The 17,118-nt window shown below is 39.4% G+C and overlaps 1 protein-coding gene across 20 annotated transcripts in view; it reads right to left on the bottom strand.

Moving 5' to 3' along the window:
- The window catches only part of Ptk2 (protein tyrosine kinase 2), a 207,450-nt gene that overhangs the window by 149,552 nt on the left and 40,780 nt on the right, over positions 1-17,118 (bottom strand). For 4 of the 20 annotated variants that reach the window (XM_060389293.1, XM_060389294.1, XM_060389306.1 and 1 more), the window contains exon 1: positions 2,783-3,139. The exons of 3 other annotated variants lie outside the window; for them this stretch is intronic. In XM_060389293.1, coding sequence (XP_060245276.1) covers positions 2,783-2,882 — 100 coding nt within the window. In that variant the 5' untranslated portion in view covers positions 2,883-3,139. Of the gene's footprint in view, positions 1-2,782; positions 3,386-17,118 lie in introns of those variants that run through there. 13 more of the 20 variants (XM_060389295.1, XM_060389302.1, XM_060389296.1 and 10 more) reach the window with 7 other exon arrangements.

The raw sequence follows: 17,118 nt of genomic DNA, 5'->3' as shown, positions 1-17,118 counted from the left end.
AACATATATGGACACAATGAGACCCGATCTTAACAGAGAGGTAAATTGATTGATTCAAGATATACAATGGATACAGAATAACCAGAATAAAATGATGAACTTGTGCACGGAAAGTCATCCTAGATCTACAGCATGAATAAGTGCATTGAGAGCCCGGTGTGTAATAAGACAGGAAGACTTGGGACAACAACTAAGAGTCCCATCTCTGAAATATAACTGATGTTCATGCATAATACAACTGTATATACCAAGAAGCAGTTGCCATTCCAGTATAATAGAGAAAGAAAAACATACTACATAGATGGACAAATGGATGAACAGGTAAATTTTTCAATTTTTATTCAAAGTATGACTTCAACCAGAAAAGTCAAAAGACCATAAAATCTCTATCACTGGAAAAAAAAAAATTAAAGAAACCAGAAAATACACTTTTTCCTAACAACGAAACCTTTGATGCCACTTAGTAATTGTCATCATTTTGTCCAAAATGATGGAACAATGTACAAATAATCAGAAAACTACACAAGCTGGTTTTACCTACCCAACATTTTGCAACCTAATGTTCTGAGAACATTCACTTAGTATTCTTAATTAATACATGTTTATGCCTAGGAAATCACAATGTAGGCACATATCTCTCTTATGATATTTTAAAGCATCATCTTCATGGGTGATTCGTTATATTAAACCCAACAATATACTACACTATTAAAGAACAAACCTGTGTGTTAAAGGTACTTTGAAGATCCACTTCAAAGTATACAAATATAGGTCTGTTGTACTATTTTTATCCTGTCCTGGTAAGACTCTTATGTCTTCTTAAAACTGGGACACTGCTATGTGTTTTGAGGTTAATGTGACTCATTGAATCAAATGCATGGTTTAGACTGTCCATTTGCAGGCAGAGATTTCTATATTCTTGGGACCTGAGCTTTTAACTTCAACTACACAGTTACTGTTATAGTTGAAATAACTAAGTCAGCTAATTCTTTGTTCTTATCATGAAAACAGTATAAACAAGCATGGGGACAAGAGCCCTACCTTCTTCTCCTAATGCAAGAAGGTAAAACGAGCACTCAGAGACAAGTTTAAAGACAGCTGCACTGGGCAATCACTGTTCAGCTAAGAGGGCAAGGTGACAAGCTCCTCCACTTGAAATACCAGAGCAAAACTATCCAAAGAGGAGGAGGCAGCTGGCTCTGCACATAGAAATGGAACCACTGTGTCCTTTGATGTGTCCCAGTTCCCATCCTCGCTCTGAGATCTCTTTGCCTCAGTCTGTCATCTACCAAAAGGTACATTTTAATCAAAACTCAGTATTCGTATTTTCTATAATAGTTTGCAAACACTTGAAAAGCAACGCACTTTGATCAATTTCTTTGTGATAAGCCAAAACACTACTATCTATTTTCTGTCACAAGTTCTTATTTTTAGAGCCACTTTGAGTAGGAAATCCAGTTGCTAACTATTCAACACCCCACTGGTCTAGGTGTGCAGGTGTTAGCCAGCTGCAGTCTGTAAGGGTACCTGGAACATTTTACTGCACCCATGTAGTACAGAGGTGACATTCTGTATACAACCTACATATTCTTCAGTAACCCTGAACTCTGCCTCAGTTATGTTTATTTGCTTTACATGGTCCTCACCATCACAAAACTACAACTGTAAGAAGTCAATGTCTTTTAAATGTTAAGAGCTTCAATTTAAATGAACAAAATCTTTATTCTGAGTACCTATGTAATAAAAATTACAGGTGCTTTATTCACATACTATCACACTAAATAAAGCAGTTCATATGTTGAGAGCTTTGGTACCAAAGCCTAGAACAAGAAACAAAGACAACTCAACCAATAAAAACTAATCTTGAAAACTGCAGTGTGACAGAACATATCCTAGTCTAGAAGTACTAATATATCTAACCTAAAAACTAAACAGAGTAAGCCTGTACTTCATTCATCAAAGCACAGCTCTTGCCCAATTGTAGATTGTTCTTTTGAAAGCCTTTCTAAGTAGCTTAGCACAGTACCTAAATACATTTCACTTAACATTTTTATAAAATCTTGCTTTATATAAATACTTCATTAACTATGTTAATGGCTTAAATATTCATCACTATGCTTAACAAAACAACTTCTAGATAAATTTGTCTGTCCTGAGCTATGCACTACTCTTACAGCTTTCTTTGACTTAACTATGCTTTCTAAATGCTTCCTTGAATGCTAAAATAAAAATGTCCTACTTCGTATTTACATTTCTGCACGAATACAAACTCTCACACTAAAGAAAAAAATTTTCACTCACAGTATTCTTGACCTATGGTAATAAACACAAAACAACAGAGCTTCAAGTAAAATACACAATGCATATAGACAATAAAGAAATTCTACTTTAAAACAACTAAGTCCCCATTAACATTTTCTTCTCTGGTCCTAAAGTTAAAGCTAATCATAATCACTTTGTTCTTTAAAAGCTTCTACAGCTTCTACAGATAATGGTGTCCTGAGTAAAATGAAAAAGGAAAAAATACATGACTTACGCAGAGGACAAGCACAGAAAAATGATTTAGATCATTTAATCGCATTTCCACACAAACATTTCATTTTCTACTTGCAAAGCCACCTAACTGGTTTTATGCACCAGCTGTAAGCTTATACACCACATCCTTTTTCCCCTTGAATGTAGTTGTAACTCTAAATTCTGAAAGAACTATTATTTAGCTTTTTTAGTACAAAAGCATGAAGTGACGTAAGCACAAACTGAACAGATCTTTAAGTTGTTATACCTTTAGCCCAACACACTGGAAATGGACTACAGCCGCTTTTCTCCATACAGATGGCACCTGTAGGTTTCAGGGCCTTTTGGCCTGCCCGTTCCAACAACATACACCCAATCCTATCAAGATCAAGCCAGGAGTCCGCACACAAAGTCCCAGTTCATCGCTCCGACAGCATTTGCTTGGATCCAAAGCAAGACTAAGCTTCCCCTGTGCTCCTTTTTCAGAGCCTGAAGCACAGTTTGAGAGGTGCTCCTTCTGTAACCGTTTCCAGCAGCTCCACGGTGGCCTCTCAGTTACTGAATCTTCTGCTTCCGCAATCTGAAACACAGACCGTCCTGGCCAGATTAAGCCACTGAACAGAATGAAACCAGCTAGTCATGCGACCTTATGGGTCTGTGTTCCTAGATTCATTCAGGGAAAGGGAGAGGGGGAGGGAGAAAAGGGAGGAGAAAAGAAGTCCCGGAGCCAGCACCTTATGAATATGCTAATCTCGCCCTTCTGTTCACTTCATCTGGCAGACTTCTGTTTACAAAATGACAGTCGACTCTAAAATTGAGTAAGCTGCAAGCAAATCCAGTCTGACCCAGATCAACTGTCCATAGATGGTTCCTAAACAATTCCTGTCTACAGAATCATGCCACTAGAACTTTACCAGACTAAAAATACTTAGTCTTAGTCTAAAAATAATTAACTTGATGCAATAAATATTGAAAAAATAATAACAATCAAAGGAAAAATTAAATGTGGAGGAGATAACCTATATGAGTCCAAATACCTCAGAGGTTAAAATATTTCCTTCACAATATTTCTTTCACAATACACAGCGGTATATAAACACAGACTATGGAAAAAAACATAAACCAGAACTTAAGGTAGCTAATTTATTTTAAAATATGTTTAAAAAGTAATGAGGGATCCAAGATACAAGACTTCTTATTCTAGCTTCAAATATGATTTCTTTTTCTAGCCTAAAGATGAGTCCTATCTCACACTAAAGTAGGACAGAAACTATTTTCATAATCTGTTATCAGAAGCCTTTTTTTTTTAATGCAAAACTACTTACTTTTTCCATTCAAACTGAGAGAGAAGTCAAGATCATGACAAAAATCAAGCTATTTTAACACATTCCACATAAGCATCAGGACACCAGGTAAGGAGTTCTTGGTTAGCACCTTGTCCTTCAAGTGAGCATACGTAGTACACACTGAAGCTCCACAGTTCTAGCTTGCCTAGTATGTGGGTGACTGCAGTCACACAATCTCTCCAACAACCTAACTCAAATACTTTACTGTGTGAACAGTCAAGGATTTTCCTATTAATTTATTAACTTATGAAAACTGGAGCTGAACAAATACTTAGAATAAGAGGCATGTTTGTACCCAGCAATGTTCAGGACAGTTTCCTTCAGTCCCAGTGACACCTGTGATGATGCCTCTGACTCTAAGCTCCACTCAGACTCTTAACAGATACCAGAGCTCCAGTGGCCATTCCTGAAACACCATGAAAACACATTATTCCCAGGTATGACTATGACCCTAGAAGAAAGAGCTACAAAAATATTGCAAGCAGACTGAGAGAACAGAAGAAGCTAGCAAAAGAGCCAACAGACACAAAGAGGTATCCTGGGCAATACCCACTCATTACAGAGGAGGCAGGGTCACAGAGAACTATTGCCATCCTGGAAGAAGTAAGCATACCAAGCAAAACCACAATCTGCTGCACCACATGAACATGGCTTGGAGATCAACCTCAGCCATCACCAACAGCTACACAAGTCATCCAAGCCAAAAGTAGTCTTCTGAAAATGGATGACTCAGAAACCACACCACCATCACAAGGTACTCCCACTGCCAGACTATCCTCTGCACCCACTGAACCTAAGTGTTCATTTAAAGCACCTTCTGAGCCAGAGCAGTGCTATTGCATGGCCTCCACCATGAGGGCACAGACACCACAGGAGAAAGAAAAACATGCTCAGCTGTGATCCAGGGACTCTGAACCGCCCTCTAACCCAGGAACCATTTTTTTGAGCCCAATTTAATAACTGCCTTAGGACTCCCAGAGCAGAATAAAGAGTGGGCAGAGCAAGGAAGGAGGGAGTTAGAGCTAAGGCTCTGGCAATAACAGTGGAGGGGACAAGCACAGCCCTGAGAAAAGAGAACAGGAAGAAAGGGCAGAATGAACCCAGTTTCTGGTTTTAATCCATGGATGCGGCTCTCTCTGCAGCCTCCCAATAATTTATTCACTGTCCAAATATTCCCATCTTTTAATGTGAGCCTCCCCCCACCAAGACAGGGTAACAGAGCCCTGGCTGTCCTGGACTTGCTTTGTAGACCAGACTGGCCTCCAACTCACAGAGATCTGCCTGCCTCTGCCTCCCAAGTGCTGGGATCAAAGGCATGCGCCACCATGCCCAGCAGTGTGTAAGTTCTAAGGAGTGGAAAAGTCAGGTATAAAAGATGATTAATTTCTATAGTCAGTCAGAGAACAGATGACTAAAGGTATACATAGTACTCACTGGAACTGATGCAGAAGTTTAAAAAGACCTGAGAAACCACTGGCCCACTGAGGAGCCATGGAGTCAAATGACAGCTGGAAAGAATGGGGAGGAGGTACACTACTAGTAACCAGAATGATTGCCTTAACTTTTTCTAATATTGTAGTTATAGCTAGACACAAACCCTGAACCTTTAGTCCCAATACCTAGGAGGCAGAGGAAGGAGGATCTGTGAGTTCAAGGTCAACCTGTTCTACATAGAGATCCTGTCTCAACAAACAAAGAAAAAATCGATAGTTATAATCAAAATAATAACCCTTAGTCTAAGAAACAATCACAGAGAGGTAACTGCTTCCTCATTTTGTTGATTCAGAGGGGTCAAGCATTTTAAAAGAACAGATAAAGACCTAAATGCAAACATTAAGAAATCTTCTGTTCCCTATCCTGTGAAATACACAGGGTCAGCTTTCACTAAAAATTCTGTGCCGTTCCAATTAAATTAGTTTTAGAATAGTTAAATGCAACTCTGATAAATCCTACTTCACAAGTAAACCCATTAAATTAAAATTTACACGAGAGATGGTGCTATTTGTAGAAACCCAAAATCCTCATCTGTAGTCATTCTTGTCTTCTTCAAAGAGATCTGTCAGAAACCCCTTATCACTACCTTCAGAACACAGCCAGTGTCTATGTACTTTTCATTGCCTACTGCTCACATTCCAGTCTAGGCTCCTGCAGGACCACAGCTACAGCCTCCAATCTGCTTCCTCAGATTCTATCCTAAACCCAGCAGCTGCTGATCTCTCAAAAGAGCAAGCATGTAGTTCAGTCCTCTGGACATCACCAACAATTACCCAACTTGCCCAGTATAGGTACCAACATTCTTAGCAGCGTATGTGAAGACCTGTGTGACATGGCTCCACCTGCCTACACCCTCTTCACGCTTATCTATCTGCTGGTTTCCTCAGCACTTCTCTCTGCCCACCTCAGCACCTCAGCACTGTCCAAGAGTCTGCCTCAGTTGTCACAACCATGCCCTTTCCCCCGCCATGCCTTGTCATCTACTCAATGTGTTCTGTCCTGAGGATGCATCTGAAATCACAAAGCCTATCTACTTTTCTACTCCATTTCCCCACATGGTTCACTGATGCATCACTTTCTGTTCAGCTGCCCCCACCACAAGCAAGCTCTGACAGAGGTAAAAGTGTCTAATCTAATCTCCAGCATCTTACTATGTATCAGCTACCACAGAGGGGTGGAAGCCTTGTTCTACCAACCTCCAGTCGCCTTAAAGTAATAAGATAACAGACAGAATTTGTGGGTTTTTTCTCCCAGGCGACAGAAAATGTATGGTATAAGTAATATATAGTAATGGTGTGTCCTGTCTCCATCCTGAACACCATGTCACCCCAGGTCCCACTGGTCAGAGGCTGATGAACAGTTACAGAATGAATATGAAAAAGAAAAGGCAACCTTTAAAAAGCTACAGACTATCTATAACCCAGCTATGCAAGAAATCACAGGTGCAGTGCTCTAAAAACTTCTAAACTTCCACTGCAGAAGTACCAAGTGCAAAATCAGACCAGGAAAAAATAAAAGGCTAGTAAACAATGTTATGAGCAAGATCAGTATGCAGAAAAGTAATTCTAAAATCCTCCAAATGCTGCACACAACCGATCTAACCTGGCCTGCAAGTCGCTGGAAATGAACTTTTATTTTTAAATTGTATTCTTTTTAATTATATGTACAGTATGTGTGCAAGTTTTCAGAGACTCCAGAATAAGGTATTCGATCCCCTGGAGGTGGAGTTTTAAGCAGCTGTGAGCCACCTGATGTGGATGCTGGGAACTGAACTCAGATCCTCTGCAAGAGCAGTATGTGCTCTTAACCACTCAGCCATCTCTCCAGCCCAGAATAAACATTTTAACAAATGAATTGCTTATAAATGTCAACAAAAGTTAAGTCATAAAAATAAGAAACTGACTGTCACATTTCTTATAATGCTGCAGCGCTTTATATGTTAGACTTACCCACAAACACATCAGAATGCTTTCGGAAACAATAAAAAAATACAGAAATGCCCTATGTCAGCCAACTAGAGAAATATCTAGAAAAAATAATATTCATACTCACATGAATATTTCTAAGTCTGTGACCTATGTTTGCATGAGGAATTAAACACAACACTTCCAATGAACATCCAGTGTTTGTAATATATGACAACTTTACAGTGCTAGGAATCTCGTAATAAGCTTACATCTGTAACATTACTAATTAGCATTTCTCTCACTGCATGTCATTGCTTCAACTAAAAAATACTTTTCTTAGTAAAATTAGTCTATCAACAAATATTAAGGCCTGACAGGTGTTAAGTTTCTATTAGTGGAAATAAAGGATATAATACCTTTTTCAATTAAAGCCTCCCAATACAACAAACTCCCCAAAAGTGCTGGAAAGACCACTGTTCAACCTTCCTGCCAGGTTTGTAACAACTGCTGTATCTCTCTTCTATCATTCCACAGGAAGCTGGGGAAGATGAGTGAATATATGACAACTACCCGCGAGACAACGAATCATGACCAGCAGGAACCACAGTTTTGGTGTTTGCAAAACAAGGCACTGCTAATACCCACCCATCCTCTACCAGCACTGACTGCAAGCCAGCCAGCCACAACACTAATGTGAGTGCCAAGTGACAACTTGCTGTGTGCCAGACCTTGATCAGAACACTTTTAAAATGTCTGCTCACCTGATTTTCACTAACAACCCAAGCAAGCAGATACCATCACCCCATTACCACCACACCAATCTTAGTTTCATGGATGAAGAAACTAAAGCACTGAGAAGCCAGTGAATGTACAACCACATCTAGGCACCACGGCCCCAATCTGTGTCCTTCCCCACTTGACATCAACACTTGTGGCAGTTTTCTCAATTAATAATTCCAGCTACACAAACCCTATGTATGACACACTAACAAATGAAGAGAGAAACTGGGCAGTCTCACCTACTATTTATTAAACTACTAATCAGAAGCCTAATAGGGATACTCAAAGGCACCAAGCCCTCAGAAAGCAGGCAGAATTCACAGAAGCCATCTCCTGTAACATCACCTACTCCCAGACACTACAAGGGTTCCAGAAGAAGCTGGAAATAGGCTCTGTTCTCAAGGTTCATTTTGTATATAGAGGACAAGTGAACAATAAGTGAAGACCAAAGGGACAAGACAGAAAGAACAAACACAGGCTGCTTCTACCTGGCACCTAACAGTGGCTAGGGTCACTTCAAGTATCCTGCTGTGTATGCCTCTTCTCTTTCTCTGCAAAGAACTAAGTAAGCACTAGAGATCAGAATAGAATTAGAACAGAAAGAAGTTCATAGCTCACAAAGAGCACCAGTATAAATCAGAGTGCTCACAGTCCTGGAATGTGGGAGAAAGAAACCCCCTCAACTGGGGCCCAGGGTGTGGGGCTTGATCCTCAGAGAAGGTAAGAAAGTTTTTCCCTAAATAGAAGCTAAAGGTAGGAATTTGGTACTCTCACCCAAGATGTTGTGAAGTAAAATAGCATGGTTCTTCTCAGTTCTCTGAGGCAAAGCATTTTACAAAAGTAAAGGTGTGTAAGATCCAGAAGAGAAAAATACAGCAACTCTGCAGCTTCATACAAGTGACTGTAAAATTCAATCCTTGATTTCCTAAACAAGGAACCATTGATGTTGAAAACTGGAAACATATAGGAGCTAATGTAATAAAGGCTCATGAAAGGGAAGATAAAATCCCTATCAATTATTTTGCAAGATAAACTACAGTAATGTATTGCTTGGACCCTCTTAGGAGGATCATAAAAAGAAAATTTAAAAATCCTCTGCCAGACACATCTTGGCAGGTCTTGATAGGACAGTACAAGTGAACTCTGGGGCCACTCAGGAAAGAAGCTCTGAGCCTCTGGATGCACAAACTTGTGGCCCTTTGCTTCAGAGCTGTGACCTGTGCACCTCTCAACCTCAGCAATTCCCCCAAAACCCCAAACCTCAGCTCCCCCAAATGAGCATCAGGGCTTATATGCTCCAGAGCTTAGTTTTTGTTTTCTCTCACAGAGGTAATGACCCAGTGTAGATTGATCAATGGCTCCTTCATGGGGGAAAAATTAAAACAAGACTAACCACTAGTACAAGAACAATTACAACTAAGACATATAGAACCTTCAGTTAATCCTTGGAACTCCCCTATTTTTGTAATTCATGAAAGAGTAAAAGATAAATTTTGACTGTTATATGATCTCAGGGATATGAACGCTACTATGAAAATTACTTTGGGGAAGGGGGTCCTCCAGACAGGGATGCTCAAAACTACTATGATTCCTCAAGGACATTACATTATTATACTTGACTCAAAAGACTGTTTTCTTCATTCTTTCACATTCTGATATTGACCAGCTAAAGATAAACTTCGTAGACAGCCTGAAGAGACTGTGGTAAGCCAAAATGATCAACACTTCTGATCCCCAGGAGAAAAGCCAAGAGGCAGAAATGAATCTTCATAAACCAGACTATGCTGTTTAAACGTGCCATGAATTTTGAAGACTGAAAATGTTATATAGTCACGGGTTTAAATATTTAAAAGTTAATGACCATTGTTAATTAAGTAGATTGTTTGCTTTTCTAATTCTGTGCTTGCTTGCCCTTGGTCTGACATAAAGTTAGAGGAGACTCACAAGAGCCCATCCTCTTCTGAAGGCCCATTTCACACACTATTCCAAACTTCTAGTACATAATTAGTAGTAGGTGGTTCTCACATCAGCTTGATGTCTGACACTAGGGCTGTCTGTGACTGAGACCTTCTCTGTTAAGTGAGCACATGTGTGCACAATGCCCCTCCCTACATAGTCAGCTGTAGAGTACTGCTCCAGATGTGGCATGGGGCCCTCGGGGCTTCAGGAAGATACCACTGTATCATATCTGGAATTCTACTTTGTCAAATAGCTCTTTATGCATTTCCTCCCTAGGACTCCCATTACAACTGAAAATTAGTAATTGTCCTACTTATACTAGCACACAATTTAAGGAATTATGCAATGTATGGAATAAATTAATCTTGTTATTAGTATCCCTTCCAATCCACAGGGTCAATCTATTCTGGAATGACACCAAATATTTAAAAGACAAATTTAAAAAATAAAAACAGGATATAGAAACCCACTTAAATTCCCACAAACCCTTCTACATTTAGCTAACTTCAATTTTTTTCACTTTAAAGGATGTTTCTTCTGCTACCCAAAAGCATTTTGCCCTAAAGGAGTCACAGTCTAAAATATATATTAAGTAGAAAGAATTAAAAACTAATCAATGGGAGAGGGCCTGATGTTAGCACCAAAATGAGGTTATGCTTTTATCTTTCCAGAAAATGAATGAAGTCCCAGATGGCTCCCACTCTGATGCATCAGACTAAGATAGCATCCTGAAGACCACTGAACAAATAAAGTATCTGAAAACAGGGGACAAACCACCAAAAATAGATGTCCCAAGAGGAAGAATAAGATAATGATTTCAGGAGACAAAGATACAATACTAGTGATGATGTTATGTTTACTGACTACATGTCAATTCTCAGCTTGCCAATGCAGAATCCAAATGCATTTTTTTAGGGGGGCATAAAAGGCACACCTGTAATAGGAAACAAAATAGTATTGTTTTGCCATGCTGAGCATTATTTTTAGGCTTTTTTACTAGTCCCAAGAATGATTATGGAAATACAAAGAAAGGTTAAAAAAATGGCCTGTATGATTAGTAAAACTACTTATATTACAGCAAAAATATTAGCAGAAATTAGCCAAGAGATGGATGAATTGAGAACCACAGTTTTACAAAACAGCAACTATGAATTATTTGTTGTTCAACATAATCTTAGCTGTCAACAACTTCCTGGAATATATCAGATTTTTCTCATTCTATCAATGGTCAAAGTAATGATCTGCATGAATAGTAAATAAAATCTCTCAAGGACCTTAGAATGGCCACCATGGCGAAGATGGCTTTCCCCTCTCCTTGGTCCTCGGTAGGCCAGTCTTGTAATTGTTACTGTGGCCTATATTATTAGTTAAGGCTAGCCATGACTCCTGCAGCATTCCAAGCGGCTCACCCCACCCCCGCTGCTATGCCTCTCAATTCTGTAAGCTCTAAGGTGCTGCTTCCAAGCTTTAAAAAAATCTTTTCTTCCTGATTTCTGTATACTCTGCTCTTAAAATATACACATATATATTTTTTAATGCTTTAAATTCTTATCTAACGATTTATATACTTTTCTCATTGGATTTACAAGACTTCCTTAATCAAAACTGTTTTTCTCCTTTTAGACTAGGACAACAAGCCTCATTTTAAATTGATATGGATTTTTATAAAAATTCAAAGTTACGTTTTACAATCTATAATTCAACCGGGCCTCAAAATAAATTTTATATAATAATAAAATTTCAAAGTTATAAATGCCTATTCAAATTAACCTGATTTAAAATGTAAAAAAAAAAAAAAAAGACTAACCACGCAGGCAAGGCATTCAAATTGGTCTCTATTACAATTTTCTCTTAAAAAATAAAAAGGGAGAGATGTAGGAGTCACCAAGGTTCTTGTGTTCACAGATAAGCACTAGAGGAACCAAGAATGTTAAATACATAACATAAGATTGTTCCTTCAAAGAAAGGATTCATAACCTGTTATCTGCCCAGAAGGCTGGGAGCAGATGTGGTTAACAGCCAGGTGACTCTGTTTTTGGTTATTTGTTATCTGAGCCTATACCAGATCCTCCCCTAAACCCTTATCATGAGCTTGTCATTCTTACATGTCACATGTACTTTACAAACTCTTTACAAAGAGTTTTTGATATAGTTATATCTTAAGTTTTATTGTACACACAGGATTGAGTTGATTATCACCAGGAAAGTTTTCACCATATTGTGCTGTGCTTAAACTACTCAGGGAAAGATTGCTGAATTTTGAACCATCAATGGCTACCTAATTTAACTACATTCTTAGCTCCTGTGGATCATTACTCCCAAAAGTTACTCTGCTGGCCATGGTACTAAGCATTCCTGCATTATGTTTGCAAGGTAAAGTTTGGAGCAGATAACTAAAAAAAGACAAAGCTTGTTTAACTCAGATATGCTTGGTAGATACTAGCCCTCAAGCCTGTCAGAGACCTGGCATTTAAGATATTCAAACTTATCATGACAGAAACTCCCAAGTCCTAACAATAACCCACAAGGTCTCTAAGAAGATATAGGCACAACAAAGAACTCCACCTACATTATGGTATGCTAAACCACTGGGAAAGACTACCCCAATGCCTTGTCCACCGCTAGGGCCCAGCCTGAATTCTGGACAAACAGGTCACCTGGGGACAAGGTGAGCTCTTTCTCTCCCATGTTCTTCCTCCACAGAAAAAGCCTCTCGTCTTCTGTGCTTGATGTCCAAACTGTCTCTGCCCACGTGGCTATGGAGACCACAACAACCTCAGATAACTGTCTAGATAGTAGACTATAGACTAGTCTGTCATTTTAATTGATACATAAGCCATCTGGATTATACTTCCTGCTATAATTTATCCTTCTCAGGTCTCTGATGGGTTTGAAGACTAGACTAATCAAAGAAGTAACTTTTTACTATTTCCCTTACCTAAAGGAACACACTTTACAGTAACTGCTCTAGTAAACACACACACACATACACACACACCTGTGTTTCATGGTAGGTAGTTGGATAGGAAAATGTGTAAAGTTTATATAAGGTCTGAGGATACAAAAGCTTAAGTTATGAGGATCTAAGAAAATGGATGAAGGTTTAAGAAGATGTTTAAGGCTGGTAAATGAAGGCTGGAGGACGTAAAAACTTCAATGATGATAATAAAGTGATTTAAGGTATATAAAGAGAATGAAAATGCTTCACATTTCTTCCCCTCACTATGCTACTATTGTATTAAGACTGTTCAGAGCTTTAACATTACTCTAATAGAGTTCAGATAAATTATTAGTCTAATTCTAATTAGAAGCCCCAGGGATGGGGCTTCCTCTCCCCCAGAGGCTCTTCACTATATAACCCAGACATTTTGGTTCCTGTCTTTCTCTCTGCACACTCACTTTCTCTCTCTGCCGCCCCCCCTTTTCTGTCTCCTTCTGCATGGTAACTTCACTGACACCCCCTGTGAGGTCAGTGAACCCACCCAAAAGCTGCCCCCAATAAACCTGTACTTTTATTTTTAATTTGGCTTGAATTGTCTCATTTCATAGGTGAAGAATACCTATCATACAGTCTCTCTCTCTCTCTCTCTGAATCACTACCCTAAAAACTCCAATGAGAGTCAGCAAGATGGCTCAACAGGGTAAAGGCACTTGCCACAAAGACTGATGACCAGAATTCAATCTCAAGACCCACATGGTAGGAGACCTACCATGAATCTTGTCAGTTGTCGTCTATTCTCCAGACACAAACCACAACATGGGCTAAGAATTATGGACAGTGACCACTAGAGAGGTGGAAATTCTTGGGGGGGAGCGGGGGACAGTACAAAGGTTCAAAAATTGATGGTGGTAACTGTATCATTTTAAAAGATAAATTGTTTTGTGATTATATTTAAAAGACTTAAATTAGAACTGGGGCTGTAGTTAAGTGATTGAGCACATGCCTAACATATGTGATGTCTTGTGTCTAAAATCCAGCATTAACAAAAAATAAACAAACAAAAAAAGTGCTGGGGAGATGGCTGAAAAAGTAAAGTGCTTGATGCAGCACAACACTGACAACCTGACTGAGATTACTACAGTCTACATAACAAGTGAACTGTAGGAAAAGTGTCTCAACACACCTATGCAGGAAGGGAGGCCAAAACAGGAACATCCCAGAAGCTCACAGGACAGCAAGCCTGAAGTACAGAGCAACAAATAAAAAAACCTTGTCCCAAACAAGGGAGAAGACAAGGCCTGACACCTGAGACTGTCCTCTGACTTCCATATTTAAGCTGTGGCAAACACTCAATTCATATACACACATACACACAAAGTGCATAAACACGGGCACACACCTAAAAAAAAAGAAAAAAGCTTTTTTAAAAAGCAGTGGTGAAGCCATACGTGGTGGCGCACACCTTTAATCCCGGCACTCCGGAGGCAGAGGCAGCTGAATTGCTGTGAGTTTAAGGCCAGCCTGGTCTACAGTCCTTTGTCCAGGACAGCCAAAGCTACACAGAAAAATTCTGTCTCAAAATAAACAAACAAACAAAAAAGCAATGGTGAACTTCTAGTTTAAAAAGACTAAAACTCCAGACAAAACAAAGTTAAAAAATAAAATGTATATATTAAAAATAGCAAGGCTGGAGAGATGGCTCAGCAGTGAAGAGCCATTACTGCGCTTAAAAACCCAAGTTGAGAAGCCAGCATCTAAGTCTGGTGGCTCAAAAGTGCCTACTTCCAGCCTCAGGGTGAACTTATTCCTCTTCCCTCCAGGTATCTGAACTCATAGGGCCACATTCACATGCAGAAACACACAAACACACTCTAAAAAATTAAAAAAAAAGTCACTACTTGTTATATAACAACAAAGTTTTAGTTAATCAAGGAAAATATTTAAATATAATTCCTAAAGAAATTATAAGCACTACAGAAATTACAAATCTAAGAGTGTTTTATTCTAATCTTTAAAATACAAGAAAATAGAGTCAAGTATGTCGTTAAGATCATCAAAGAAGTAGCCTAACCTCCTGTGCTGATGAGTTTAAAACACTGGGGTTTATCTTGAGCATATTCTCTACAGGCCTATTCCTATTTTCTGCATGTAAACTTCACTTTTAAAAACAGCCCTTTCTTGGCAGGGCAGAGGTGGTGCACGCCTTTAATCCCAGCACTTGGGAGGCAGAGGCAGGTGGATCTCTGAGTTCTAGGACAGCTAGGGCTACCCAGAGAAACCCTGTCTCAACTAGATAGATATAGATATAGATATAGATATAGATATAGATATAGATATAGATATAGATATAGATATAGATATAGATAGATCGATCAATTGATCGATCAAACTCAGGTTGTCAGCCTTGGTACAGATGACTTTCCCTATGAGCCATCTCATTAGTCCTTAACTAGCTTCCTTATACAACCAGAATTATTTATAGTATCGCCGACCCCTCCTCTATCAATTAATAAACGAAACAAACACCCACAGACTTGCTCACTGCCCAATCTGATTCAGGTAATTTCTCAAAGCTTTCCCCTCAGATGATTCTAAGATGTGTCAACTACACAATTAAAGCTAACTAGGATGTTGTTGTTTTCTGAAAAAAATCTTATATATAGTCCAGACTGACCCCAAATTCTCAATGATCCTCCTTTCTCAACATCCTGAGGGTTGGAATTATAATAGATAGTACCACATCCAGCTGTTCCCTTTTTTTTAAGGCCTTGCTTCTCGGGAAGAATCAGCTCCATAATTTCTGTCAAACACCTGTTCTGAGGAGCAGCACACTGAAGACAAAGGCTCTTCCCTCACCCTAAGTATTGCCTCCACCATCTTTTTTACATAATTTATGCATATGAGTGGCCTGTCTGCATAACTGGATCCCATTATAGACGGTTGTGAGCCAACATGTGGTTGCTAGGGAGTGAACTCAGGACCTCTGCAAGAGCAGCCAGCACTCATAACTACTGAACCATCTCTCCAGCCTCACAATCACCCCTTCTGTTGTCTGCCATCAATAATTAACTGCATGTCGTTGCTAAGTTGGTTCTACTATAGGGCAGTACCAAAATCTGCTCATTTATCAAGTGATAGGTATCTGAACTGTTCCCAATGACTAGAAACAAAGCTGCTATAAATACTCCTGTGGAGGGTTTTGTGTGAACATGTGGGGAAACATTTAGGAAGAGGACTGCTAGATCACATGACAAATATTATGGCCAACTTTTTAAGAAACCACCAAGCCATTTTCCAAAACGGTCTCCCATAGCAAAGGCATGAGAGTTTCAGCTGCTCCACAGCCTTTCATTTGACAGTACTACCGTGTTTGTTTTTAACATACACAGACCTCACTGAAGTTGTAATCTGCCTCTTCTATTAACTACTTATATGACACACCCTTTTCTGTGCTTACTGTCATCCATATGAAATGAACAAAATACCCAGTAATCTTTTTGCCATCTTTAATTGAATCTTTTATTGTCCTGCATTCATAACTTTTTATCTTATTACTATTCTGTGAATGTGTGTGCATACCAACTTGTAGAGGTCAGGGAACAACCTTGTGCAGTTGTTTCTTCCCTCTACCTTTACATGGCTCTAGGGATCAAACTGGGATCATCAGATTAGCAAGTGCCTGTAGCTACGGAACTATCTCACTGCCCCCACAGGTTTTTAATAGCTTATCAACAAAGAAATGCGAAAGCCTCTTGGTGGTGGCACATGTCTTTAATCCCAGCACATGAGAAAGAGGCAGGCGGATCTCTGAGTTCGAGGTCAGCCTGGTCTACAGTGTGAGTTCCAGGACAGCCAGAGAAACTCTATTGAAAAAAGGAAAGAAGGAAGGGAGGGAGGGAGCGAGGGAGGGAGGGAGGAAAAGAGGGAGGGAAGCAGTCTGGCTGAAAATTTATGGGCTTCGTTAGACTGAACAATAAACTGGGCAGTGGTGGTACATATCTTTAATCGCAGCACTTGAGCAGCAGAGGCAAGTGGTTCTGTGAGTTTGAGGCCAACATAGTCTACAGAGTGAATTCCAAGACAGCCAAGGCTACACAGAGAAAAACTATCTTAGATAGAGATAGATAGATAGACAGACAGACAGACAGACAGACAGACAAGACAGACAGACAGACAG

This window comes from Meriones unguiculatus, chromosome 8 (genome assembly GCF_030254825.1).
Source record: "Meriones unguiculatus strain TT.TT164.6M chromosome 8, Bangor_MerUng_6.1, whole genome shotgun sequence".
In the NCBI taxonomy this organism is placed as follows: domain Eukaryota; kingdom Metazoa; phylum Chordata; class Mammalia; order Rodentia; family Muridae; genus Meriones; species Meriones unguiculatus.
Note: the sequence above shows the minus strand (reverse complement) of the source record. Positions and strands in the feature narration are given on the sequence as shown.